The sequence below is a fragment of the Elephas maximus genome, chromosome 20 (assembly GCF_024166365.1).
Source record: "Elephas maximus indicus isolate mEleMax1 chromosome 20, mEleMax1 primary haplotype, whole genome shotgun sequence".
Classification (NCBI taxonomy): domain Eukaryota; kingdom Metazoa; phylum Chordata; class Mammalia; order Proboscidea; family Elephantidae; genus Elephas; species Elephas maximus.
In genome coordinates this window covers 61,230,540-61,242,859 of record NC_064838.1, presented here as the reverse complement: position 1 = coordinate 61,242,859, position 12,320 = coordinate 61,230,540, and the positions used below count along the sequence as shown (strand labels likewise).

Sequence of the window (12,320 nt, the reverse complement as noted above, 5' to 3'; positions counted from 1 at the left end):
AACCAAACCCACTGCCATTCAGTTGATTCCAACTCACAGCGACCCTATAGGGCAGAGCAGAACTGCCCCATAGGGCTTCCAAGGAGTGGCTGGTGGGTTTGAACTGCCAACCTTCTGGTTAGCAGCTGAGCTCTTAACCACTGTGCCACCAGGGCTCCACAGAGCAGTGAATAATTTGAGTTACCCAAAGCGCATGTACCCAGCTGAGGTCAAACAAGATGACACTCTGCCTTGGTTCAGCTCTCACACTCTAAACACATGTACTTCCCAGGGTCTACACAGTACCACTATTTTTTTTGCTTTTTGGTGGCGACTTTGCTGTTTAAAATGGCCCCCAACCATAGTGCCTGCGTGCCTGTCTAGAGCTCCTAGGCACAAGGCAGCTGTGATGTGCCTTAGGGATAAAATGTTAAATAAGCTTTGGTTCAGGGGTGAATTCTAGTGGTGCTGGCTGTGAGTTCAATGATAATGAACCAAGAATATATATTAAGGTGTCTAAATACAAACATGTAAGGCCAAGTTAGGCACTGATCAGCTGATGACAAAGTTGTGCAGGGAGGCTGGCAGAAACCTAGGCTTGTATTTCCACTGGGAGCCGTGGGTTCAGTGTTTGCTCACGGCGATTACGAAGGCTTTGAGAACCAATGGCCTGAGGTCCTGGGGATCGATGTTGGCTGAGTTCATCTGAGCCTAATGCTTCTTAGACGAATTCACCTAAGATAACATGCTTGCCATCTGAACTAAGTTTTCTATTACGGCCCCCTTCTGACACAACTCTCAACTAGCTGGTTAAGCACAAAGGCAGAGTAAAAATTCTAACAATTCTGCATATGCTGTTTTAAATCTATTGATTACATTTCTCATTGTCCTTAATCATTTTTTCAGTGCCCCCATAATCAAAGCAGAATGCCTATTCCACTGTTTACATACCTAGAAAAACAAACCCGCTTCGCTGAGCCTGCAGATAATAAGTCACATTCCTGCCTGAGGTGCCCAGGCCCAGACTTACCCAGTTGGGGCTTCCCACCAGCTCCCGTCTAGTCAGCTCTTCAAACTCCAGCCAGAATGCCGCCCTCACCTTTAACTCTACTGCTTACCTGGAAGTCACACCCTATACACAGATGCCTCCTCTCACCTAGACTCTGAGCAGACGTTTGATGCTTTTGTCCCACACAGAAAACATGAACTGACTATGGAATCCATTTCATCCATAACATACCTTTCCTTGCTGAAAGAATTTTTTAGAGGCTCTTCCTAAAAAACGGATAAATAAATGCAGGTAAGGAGTATATAGCTTTTCATATCCCTATAAGTTTTTTATTTGTTGAAATAATCTGAGGATATTATTTGAATAAAAGATACTGGACCATGGAATAGAAAGATTTTGTATTTTTCTAGAGTCAGAAGCAATGCAGTAATTCCTTACCTTACAAATTGTCCACTGTCTACAGGGACTACAAACAAAAGCATGACTAGAGAACAGCATTCGCTAAGTGTAAACTTCTGTGGAAGACCAGATAGTAACTATTTTTCCCTTTACTGTTTTCCCAAAAAGCTTTATTTACGAAATCAGGTAGCAGACTGGATTGACCCATGGGCTGTAGTCTGCTAACCCCTGGTATAAGCTAAAGCAAATTTCTAGAACTCTTGTTGAGAAACAGAAGAGTCTTGTCAAAACATGCACACAGGAAACTGTTTTGCTAGAAAATAAAACATGGAGAGAGAAGAGCTTCACCTTTTTGACTAGGTGCCACCTGAACTTTGACTCCGTTTCCTGATAAGATGTGGGAAGAGCTGCTGGGGAAGTGCCTCTGTTCTGAGATAGGCGTCCGGGGTGCTTGCTTTCCACCAAGTGAAGCAGTTCCATTTGCCGCCTTACGTTTTTTTCTTCTCTCTGCTTTTGAAGCTGTTTAGGATACTTTCCTGATGCTGGAATATACCTTCTGAGTGGCTTATTTATGTTCCAGTCAGGCCTTTTAAGACACTTCTTCATGTGTCTTACTTGTTTCTCGGTTCTTGTGAGCTGATTACAGCAGTCAGTATGCCAGGTGTTTTCTTTTTCTAAGCTGACTCCTTTATCCTGACTTAATTCTTGCTTGTTTTTCTTGGTGTTAAATTGCCCATAAAATTCTGCAGGAATCTCAGGAGATGAACAGTCTATAACCTCTCTCTCAAGTGCTGACCCACAGTGTGACTCTGCATTGAACACTCCTGTACTTAGGTCATCTAAAGAAAGAAGTTTCAGATGTTTGTTCTTAGCACCACATAACATACACATCATTTCTTGAAGCAGAGTTTGCATAGGATCGTTTGGGCTTTCGCCTAGAATATACAAAATGGCGTATCTAGTGTCACCTTGGATTATCTAAAGTTTGTTTCTCTCTGAGAAAAGTCTAATCTACAATTTTTCTATCTAGTACCTCACAACATTTTTTCGTAAAAAGCACTTTGGAACTCCTTTAAAAGAGACATTTGAAGTTTTCTTATTTTCCTGGCTTGAAATTAATGAAGAACATAAACATAGACAGGTCTTTGTTTTCACCTCAGAGGCACTGGATACATGTTTCTCAAATTCTCCCTCTTAGAGCAGTTACTTCTTAGGTGACTGCTGCTAATGACATTTTAAGTTCCATGATTTTTAAGTCCTTATCTACGTACTTGAAGCTAAGACCCAGATCTTGCCTGCAGACCATTTCTTGATCATAACCTTCACTTTCTTCCATTGTGAAAACAGGAAAATTCACCACTCAAAAAAGACACCTGAAATGTCCTTACTACTAATATAAGGTCCAATGATATGCTCAGCATCACTGCTGTTTAACGAGGTGAATAACAACACTGCAAAGGCTTTCACGTATGATTAAAATTTCAAATACACAATTAGCTACTGAAGGACAGAGGTCCTAACTTCCCTGAGGCACTCAGAGGAATAAGCTCTACCAGCCCTGTTCTTCGGGCTGGGCTGCTGTAGGACTGCTCCACCTGCATCACCACCCTACTGGGCATTTTCCTGTTGCCAGTCTAGATCCACTTTCCACCCCTCTCTGCCCCACTCTCTGCCTTGACAGACCAGACCACATCAATGGGTTTCTAAGTCCTCTAGGTTTTGGTTCTGTCCAGAGAGTTCCGAGGCAGATTACAAGGAGAGAAGAGTGAGGTCAGGGTGCTTTCTCCACTGGCTCTTTTCCCTGTGAGCCGACCTCAGGCCGACTGCTCCTTAACGAAGGGTCACTGCTTCTCTCAGGTTGACTTCTACACAACCCTTGCCCTCTGGGCTCTGCTAACAGCTCAGTTGCTACCAGCACCAGAGTCAATACACTCGTGATGCCCTTACACCTACTCCTTCGGGAACAGTCCCTTTCTACATAATCCATCTTGAATTATCCTATTTTTGGACCCTGACTGATTAAACTCCCTTATTTAATAGGGCCACCCACAATATTATCATCTTAAGCCTTGGTCTCACTTTTTCTTAATTGATGTAGGATTTAAATAACTTAGATATTTATCTGGACATAAGGGGAGGACTGAACCAGATTCTTCTATGCTTAAGCGCAAACCATCAAAAAATACCAAGAGTGCATCATCAGCAGAACTACTGCTTCAGTCAAGGAAGCAGGTTATACTGGTCAACTGCCTTTCTCCACTTCTCTCTTCATAGTTCCATTCCACTTTCCTGTCACGTGACGTAGTCAGTTGGTACTGTATTAAAATATAGTCAAAAACTGGCAGAAAACACTGTTGTGTTAGGGTAAGGATTTCTTTAAAAAAGAACTGCCAAACTCTGGAGCGGCTCTGTAGTATCCCGAGGGCAATACTACCTGTTAACTTATGGCCAGCCATTCTGGTTTTTAAGTTACGCAAGGACCATGAATACTGAAGGAGGATCCACTGGTAACTAGTTTTAAACACAGAAAGATAAAAAGATTTCCCAAATGGAGGGCTGAAGACATTCATAATGAGCATGGAGACCTAGGATAATGATACTCGACAGGGATACTAACTGACTACGAATTTTAAAAACTAGAATCAGCTCATGAAAAGATGCTCAACATCATTAGTCATGAGAAAAATGCACTGAAAATCACAATGAGATACCATTTTATACACACTGACCAAAAAAACTAAACTAGTTGCCATCCAGTCAATTTTAATAACGGTGATCCGATGTGATGCAGAGTAGAACTGCATTATATAGGGTTTTCAAAGCGATCTTTCAGAAGTAGACCACCAGGGTTTCATTCCGGGGTACCTCTGGGTGGGTCATTAACATTAGGTCAAAACAAAGTCTTTAACAGAGGTATGTTAAAGACTTTGTTTTGACCTAATGTTAATGACTTTGTTCTCTGTTTTAAACTGATGCAAATAACTTTTTGTTCCATTGGATCACCTGTGACTTACAACCCCCAAAGGAAAATCAGAGCCCAGGTATCTGATATGTGTATCTTTAGTCCGATAAAGAGTCTTTTCTCACTATCTTGTAATGATTCATTCCTCTGGCCAGGCCATCTGTGGACTACAAAGACACTTGTAACCCTTGTAAGATTCTATGTAAGCTCTAATGTCAAATTGCTCTTTGGGACTCCATAGAGGCAGCCTGCGTTGCTGCTGTGTTCCCGGTGATGTATGCATCTCCTTAATAAACTTTCTCACTCCTTCTGTTTCATGCGCTCAACTGCTCCAGGGCACCAAGTTCACAGCAGTTCCTCAAAACTTTAAACAGAATTACCACATGATGCAGCAATTTTACTCCCAGGTCAAGAAAACTGAAAATATGTATCCACAAAAAAACCTGGACATGAATGTCCAGAGCAACTTTATTCGTAACAGCCAAAAAGTGGGACTAACCTGCTGTTCATACACTGATGAATAAACAAAATATGGTATATTCATACAATGGAATATTGTTTGGCAATAAAAAATGGGATATGGATACATGCTGTAACATGGACAAACCTTAGAACATTACGCTCAGTGAAAGTAGCCAGTCACAAAGGACCCAATCTGGTATGACTGCAATTACATGAAATGTTCACTCTAGACCAGTTCACCGAGACAGAAAGGAGATGAGTGGTTGCCCAGGTCTGGGGGTGCCGAGGGAAATGGGGTGATTAAAAAGCTCTAAAATAGATTGTGATAATGGTTGCACAACTCAAACCACAGAGCTGTACACTTTCAAAAGAAGAACTTTATGGTACGTGAATTATATCTGAACCAAGTTGTTTTAAAAAAAAAAAAGCTATGACATCAGATCCCTTTAGTATCTAATTCACTCGTGCTTAAAAATCCCAAATTACTTTTTAAACTTTAAATTAATTGAAGTTAATTCTAATTGTTTTAATCGTGACTTTAAGTAAATTTTAAATAAAATAAGTTCTAAACAAATACCTGTTTGCACACCAGTATCCTTCTTGGGAGAGGTCGTGTAATTGATACACATATTCATCTCACCATCGACTTCCTCAGAGCTTTGTCTTATATTGGAAATGTTGTTAGTGGATCCATTACATTCCATTTGTATTGTATCAACTGGCAAGAGAAATAAATTCTCTGATAAAATAACAATTCAGGAATATTAACAAATTATGCATAGCAGCAACTAAACAATCAGTAAGGCTTAGTTAAACCAATCACTATGATCACTACAATGAAAATTTAGAAGGGCTAGCTTCAATTTTCTGAGAAAAGATTAACCCGTTGCCATCGACTCAATTCCCTTTCATAGCGAGCCTACGGAACACAGCGGAGTGGCCCCACTGGCTTTCCGAGGCTGTAATCTTTACAGAAGCAGACCGCCACATCTGTCTCCTGCAGAGCAGCTGGTGGGTTTGAACCATCAACCTTTCAGTTAGCAGCTGAGTGCTTAACCACTGCACCACCAGGGCTCCTATAAAAAGTTACTTATATTTTATCCCTTACTGAATTGAGGAAGATAATATTTTTCTTCATAAAAAATGGGTACAAAAGTATACATTTTACCTACCTCACAGGATTACTGTTAGCAGCACGTAATAAAAATTAAATAAAAAGATACTGAAAAGTGTAACATTATTTAATTGTATTTCAGTAAAATTTTCCAAATAAAATAAGCATCTTGGTTTATAAAGTTACATTAGTTAAAACTTCAATGACAACCACCCAATTAAAAAATGGGCAAAAGACATAAACAGACACTTCACCAAAGAGGACATTCAAGCAACCAACAAAACACATGAAAACATGTTCGCCAACATTACCCATCAGAAAGATGCAAATGAAAACAGCAGCAAGATACCACCTCACCCCTGCTAAAATGGCAATGACCAAAAAACAGAAGACAAATGCTGGCTAGAAAGTGACAAGACTGGAAGCGTTATCCACTGCTGGTGGGGCTGTAAAATGGTACAACCACTATGGAAAACGGTATGGTACTTTCTCAAAATACTAGAAATAGAACTACCTTTTGATCCAGTAATCTCACTCCTAGGTGTATACCCTAGAGAACTAACAGAAGTGACATAAAAAGACATATACACACCTATGTTCATTGCAGCTCTATTCACAATAGCAAAAAACAAACAACCTAAGTGCCCATCAGTGGATGAATGGATAAACAAAATGTGGTATATACATACAATGTGATACTCTGCAACCATAAAGAGTAATGATGAGTCCTTGAAACATGACGAGGATTAATCTGGAAGACATTATACTGAGTGAAATAAGTCAATCTCAAAATGATTAGTGTATGATCTCACATTTATAAAAAGACAAAAACAGATATACATGCAGAAACCAACGTTCATTGGTGGTTACTAGGGACGGGTGAAGAGGGGAGAGGGGAACCACTCTTTAGATGGTAGACATTTGTTGTTATTTGTGATGGGAAAGTTAACACTAAAGGTGAGTGAAGTGCACAGAGGTTGACCAAGGTAAATGATGTCACTGAAAAGTATACACACACAAAAAAGGACAATTTTGGTAAATGTTAGGGCATACATAATTCTACACCCCCACCACCACCAATCAAAAACTTTGTGTGGCTATGTACGTATGCATGCATGCATGCATAAATGTGTATAGATATACATGTCTGTGCATATGTGCATACATGTATATTCATATAATAAAGCACATATGGGGCACAGTTATGGATCCTTCCTAGACATAACTCACAAGACTGGCTTTCTGAGTTTAAAACCTTAGGACCACAGTCTTGTGAGACAACTTGGTCAACTGACATAATATACTTCATAAAGTTGATGTTCCACTCCCTAGCTTGGTGCATAGTGTCTGGGGTCTTAATAGCTTGTGAGCGGCCATCTAAGATACAATTATCAGTCTCTTCCATAGCAAAAGAGAAAGAAGGAAACCAAAGACTCAGAGAAAAAACTAATCTACAGACTAACAGTCTACACAAACCACAGCCTCATCTACCCTGAGACCAGACGACCCACATGGTGCCTGTTTGTTGTTGTTGTTGGGTGCCGTCGAGTCAGTTCCGACTCATAGCAACCCTATGCATAACAGAACGAAATACTGCCCGGTCCTGAGCCATCCTCACAAACTGCTATGCTTGAACTCATTGTTGCAGCCACTGTGTCAATCCACCTCGTTGAGGGTCTTCCTCTTTTCCGCTGACCCTGTACTCTGCCAAGCATGATGTCCTTCTCCAGGGACTGATCCCCCCTGACAACATGTCCAAAGTATGTAAGACACGGTCTCGCCATCCTTGCCTCTAAGACGCATCCTGGCGGTACTTCTTCTAAGACAGATTTGGTCGTTCTTTTGGCAGTCCATGGTATATTCAATATTCTTCGCCAACACCACAATTCAAAGGCGTCAATCTTCTTCCATCTTCCTTATTCATTGTCCAGCTTTCACATGCATATGATGCGATTGAAAATACCATGGCTTGGGTCAGGCGCACCTTAGTCTTCAGGGTGACATCTTTGCTCTTCAACACTTTGAAGAGGTCCTTTGCAGCAGATTTGCCCAATGTAACGCGTCTTTTGATTTCTTGACTGCTGCTTCCATGGCTGTTGATTGTGAATCCAAGTAAAATGAAATGCTTGACAACTTCAATCTTTTCTCCGTTTATCATGATGTTGCTCATTGGTCCAGTTGTGAGGATTTTTGTTTCCTTCATGTTGAGGTATAATCCATACTGAAGGCTGTGGTCTCTGATCTTCATTAGTAAGTGCTTCAAGTCCTCTTCACTTTCAGCAAGGAAGGTTGTGACATCTGCATAACGCAGGTTGTTAATGAGTCTTCCTCCAATCCTGATGCCCCGTTCTCATATTATTTGCTCAGCATACAGACTGAATAGGTATGGTGAGAGGATACAACCCTGATGCACACCTTTCCTGACTTTAAACCACTCAGTATTCCCTTGTTCTGTCCGAACAACTGCCTCTTGATCTATGTAAAGGTTCCTCATGAGCACAATTAAGTGTTCTGGAATTCCCATTCTTCGCAACGTTATCTATAATTTGTTATGATCCACACAGTAGAATGCCTTTGCACAGTCAATAAAACACAGGTAAACATCCTTCTGGTATTCTCTGCTTTCAGCCAGGATCCATCTGACATCAGCAATGATATCCCTGGTTCCACGTCCTCTTCTGAAACCGGCCTGAATTTCTGGCAGTTCCCTGTTGATATACCGCTATAGCCGCTTTTGAATGACCTTCAGCAAAATTTTGCTTGTGTGTGACTATTAATGATATTGTTCTACAATTTCCACATTCGGTTGGGTCACCTTTCTTGGGAATAGGTATTAATATGGATCTCAGTTGGCCAGGTAGCTGTCTTCCCAATTTTATGGCATAGAAAAGTGAGCACTTCCAGTACTGCATCTGTTTGCTGAAACATCTCACTCGATATTCCGTCAATTCCTGGAGCCTTGTTTTTTGCCAGTGCCTTCAGAGCAGCTTGGACTTCTTCCTTCAGTACCATTGGTTCCTGATCATATCCTGAAATGGCTGAACGTTGACTATTTCTTTTGGGCATAATGACTCTGTGTATTTCTTCCAACTTCTTTTGATGCTTCCTGAGTCCTTTAATATTTTCCCCATAGAATCCTTCACCATTGCTACTCGAGGCTTGAATTTTTTCTTCAGTTCTTTCAGCCTGAGAAATAACAAGCGTGTTCTTCCCTTTTGATTGTCTATCTCCAGCTCTTTGCACACATCATTAAAATACTCTGCTTTGTCTTCTTGAGCCACCCTTTGAAATCTTTAGTTCTTTCACTTCATCATTTCTTCCTTTTGCTTTACCTGCTTGACGTTCGAGAATAAGTTTCAGAGTCTCCTCTGACATCCATTTTGATCTTTTCTTTCCTTCCTGTCTTTTCAATGACCTCTTGCTTTCTTCATGTACAATGTCCTTGATGTCATTCCACAACTCGTCTGGTCTTCGGTCATTAGTGTTCAACGCATCAAATCTATTCTTGAGATGGTCTCTAAATTCAGGTGGGATATACTCAAGGTTGTATTTTGGCTCTCATGGACTTGAGGTGATTTTCTTCAGTTTCAACTTGAACTTGCATACGAGCAACTGATGGTCTGTTCCACAGTCGGCCCCTGGCTTTTTTCTGACTGATGATATTTAGCTTTTCCATTGTCTCTTTCCACCAATATAGTTGATTTGATTCCTGTGTATTCCATCTGGCAAGGTTCATGTATACGGCCGCTGTTTATTGGTGAAAGAAGGTGTTTGTAATGAAGATGTCGTCAGTCTTGCAAAATTCTATCATTTGATCACCGACATTGTTTCTATCACCAAGGCCATATTTTTCACCTATCAATCTTTCTTCTTTGTTTCCAACTTTCACATTCCAATCTCCAGTAATTATCAATGCATCCTGATTACATGTTTGATCACTTTCAGACTCCAGAAGCTGATAAAAATCTTCAATTTCTTCATCTTTGGGCGCAGTGGTTAATGAGTAAATTTGAGTAATAGTTGTATTATCTGGTCTTCCTTGTAGGGGTATGGATATTATCCTATCACTGACAATACTGTACTACAGGATAGATCTTGAAATGTTCTTTTTGATGATGACTGCAACACCGTGGCTTTTCAAGTTGCCATTCTCGGCATAGTAGACTATATGATTTTCTGATTCAAAATGGCCAATACCAGTCCATTTCAGCTCACTGATGCCTAGGATATTGATGTTTATTTTATGTGTAACATTTCATTTTTGACGATTTCCAATTTTCCCAGATTCATACTTCGTACATTCCAGGTTCCGATTAATGGATTAATATTATTAATTAATACTATTATTAGTAATCAGAACAATGTGTACAGTAATTGTTAAATGGAAACCTAATTTACTGTGTAAACTTTGACCGAAAACACAGTATTACTTAAAAAAAAAAAGTTACATTAGTTCAAGGCCTAAAATTTCTTTTAAAAAAATTTAGTTAAGTATACTAAAGGTACTCAAAATAGGCAGGAATTTAATATTGTTTTCAAGACATTGTATAAAGAAAATTCCAGTTAAATACTTACCACCAAGATTTTTAAGCAACCTGGAAGTGTCGTGTCCCTTTTCAGCCAATTCTCGGATTCTCTGTTCTTGTTTGAGTCTCTGTGCCAGCTCCTGAGCTCTCTGCATTGTCTGTAGCAGCTCATTCGTCTTGAAAGTCATGATTTCCTGTCAATAGCACAAGTGTACACAGCCATTAAATACAAATATCAAACACGTTTTCTTAGCTCCTAGGGTGTGCCAGGCACTGTTCCAAACACTGGGGGGTATATTAATAAGCGACCAAGGCAAGGGTCCTGCCCTTTTGGACCTTCCATTCTAACATCTATTCTTATTTTTTACTTTTTAGAAGATGTAAAAAAAATTTTTTTTCCTAAATGTTATGGACATGGAGAAGGCTGGTGCACAATAATATTTTAGGTGGGGGAACCAAAAGTTTGTTTTTGAACATTCTAAGTCTGTTTCAAGTAGAAATGTCACGCTTGTTAGAAACTTAAGGCAATGCTCCACCTTGGAAAAATGAAAACTCAATCTATAGCTCTTGAATGACTGAACAAATATTATTTCTTTCTTTAGAACATTAAAAATTATTTTAAATCATAAGTGCATATAGCATTCCACTTAGCAAGAAAAAAGGTTTAGATACAAAAATTTTGGAATAAAAAGTTTGACAGTCTTTTGATAATAACTCTGCTGAAGTCTGGCCCTGCTCTTGGTCAGGGACTTTTGGGTGCAAGAATTCCAAGTGGAATAATCTTTATTATATACCACCAGATGATCCCTGACAGTAGTAACTGTGTGCTACTCATCTCTGTGTCCCCAGTGCCTGTCCTACAGCTGACACTAAAAAAATTTGTGCTACATAAATGAGTGAAATATTTTTTTCCAAACGTGCTTTCTAATCTTGTGGAAAACTTTTTTTTTTCTTTAAATTTCATTTATTTTGTTGTTGTTGAGGATATACACAGCAAAACATACATCGGTTCAATGGTTTCCAACATGTGCAATTTAGCAACACTGATTACATTCTTCGAGTTGTACACCCATTCTCATCCTCCTTTTCTGAGTTGTTCCTCATTAACATAAAAACTCACTGCCTCCTAAGGTTCCCAACCAATCTCGAGTTGCTGTTGTCAATTTGATCCCATATACATGGTTCTTAAAAGAGCATAATGCTCAAGGCAGTCCTTTTTTATAAGCCAAGCTAAATTACTGTTCAGTTTTAAGATGACTTCAGGGGATATTTTTGGTTCAAGGTTCAAAGATTATCCCAGGGCAATAGTTTTAGGAGTTCATCCACCCTCCAAGCTCCAGAAAGTTTAGAGTTCGTGAGAATTTGAAATTCTGTTCTACATTTTCTCCCTTTTGATCAGGATTCTTCTATGAAATCTTTCATCAAAATGTTCAGTAAAGGTAGCCCGGCACCATCCAGTCCTGGTCTCATGGCAAAGGTGGACACAGTTGTTTGTGGAGGCAATTAGCCACATGTCCCATATCCTCCTCCTATTCCTGACTCTCCTTCTTCCTCTGTTGCTCCAGGTGAATAGAGACCAATTGTTGTGCCCTGGATGGCCACTTGCAAGCTTTTAAGACCCTAGGCACTATGCAACAAACTAGGAGGCAGAACCGGGACACTAAATACATTATAAGGGCCAACTGACTGGGATGTCCCGTGAAACCATGACCCTAAACCTCCAAACCAAGGAACCAAATCCCATGAGGTGTTCGGGTTTACATAAGCAGCCTCAGCAGCTACTCTTTTTGGTTGTTGCTGTAAATATATCATACAACTTTTGCTAATTCAACTGTTTAGTGGCGTTCTAACATCTTTTCCTGTAGCTGT

At 39.9% G+C, this 12,320-nt stretch overlaps 1 protein-coding gene across 8 annotated transcripts in view; it reads right to left on the bottom strand.

Moving 5' to 3' along the window:
- CCDC66 (coiled-coil domain containing 66) overlaps positions 1-12,320 on the bottom strand; it is a 58,969-nt gene that overhangs the window by 3,080 nt on the left and 43,569 nt on the right. For 6 of the 8 annotated variants that reach the window (XM_049862243.1, XM_049862246.1, XM_049862247.1 and 3 more), the window contains 4 exons: positions 10,501-10,645; positions 5,389-5,529; positions 1,736-2,226; positions 1,220-1,254 (listed from right to left, as the gene is read on the bottom strand). In XM_049862243.1, coding sequence (XP_049718200.1) covers positions 1,220-1,254; positions 1,736-2,226; positions 5,389-5,529; positions 10,501-10,645 — 812 coding nt within the window. The remainder of the gene's footprint in view (positions 1-1,219; positions 1,255-1,735; positions 2,227-5,388; positions 5,530-10,500; positions 10,646-12,320) is intronic. The other 2 variants (XM_049862249.1, XM_049862251.1) reach the window with 1 other exon arrangement.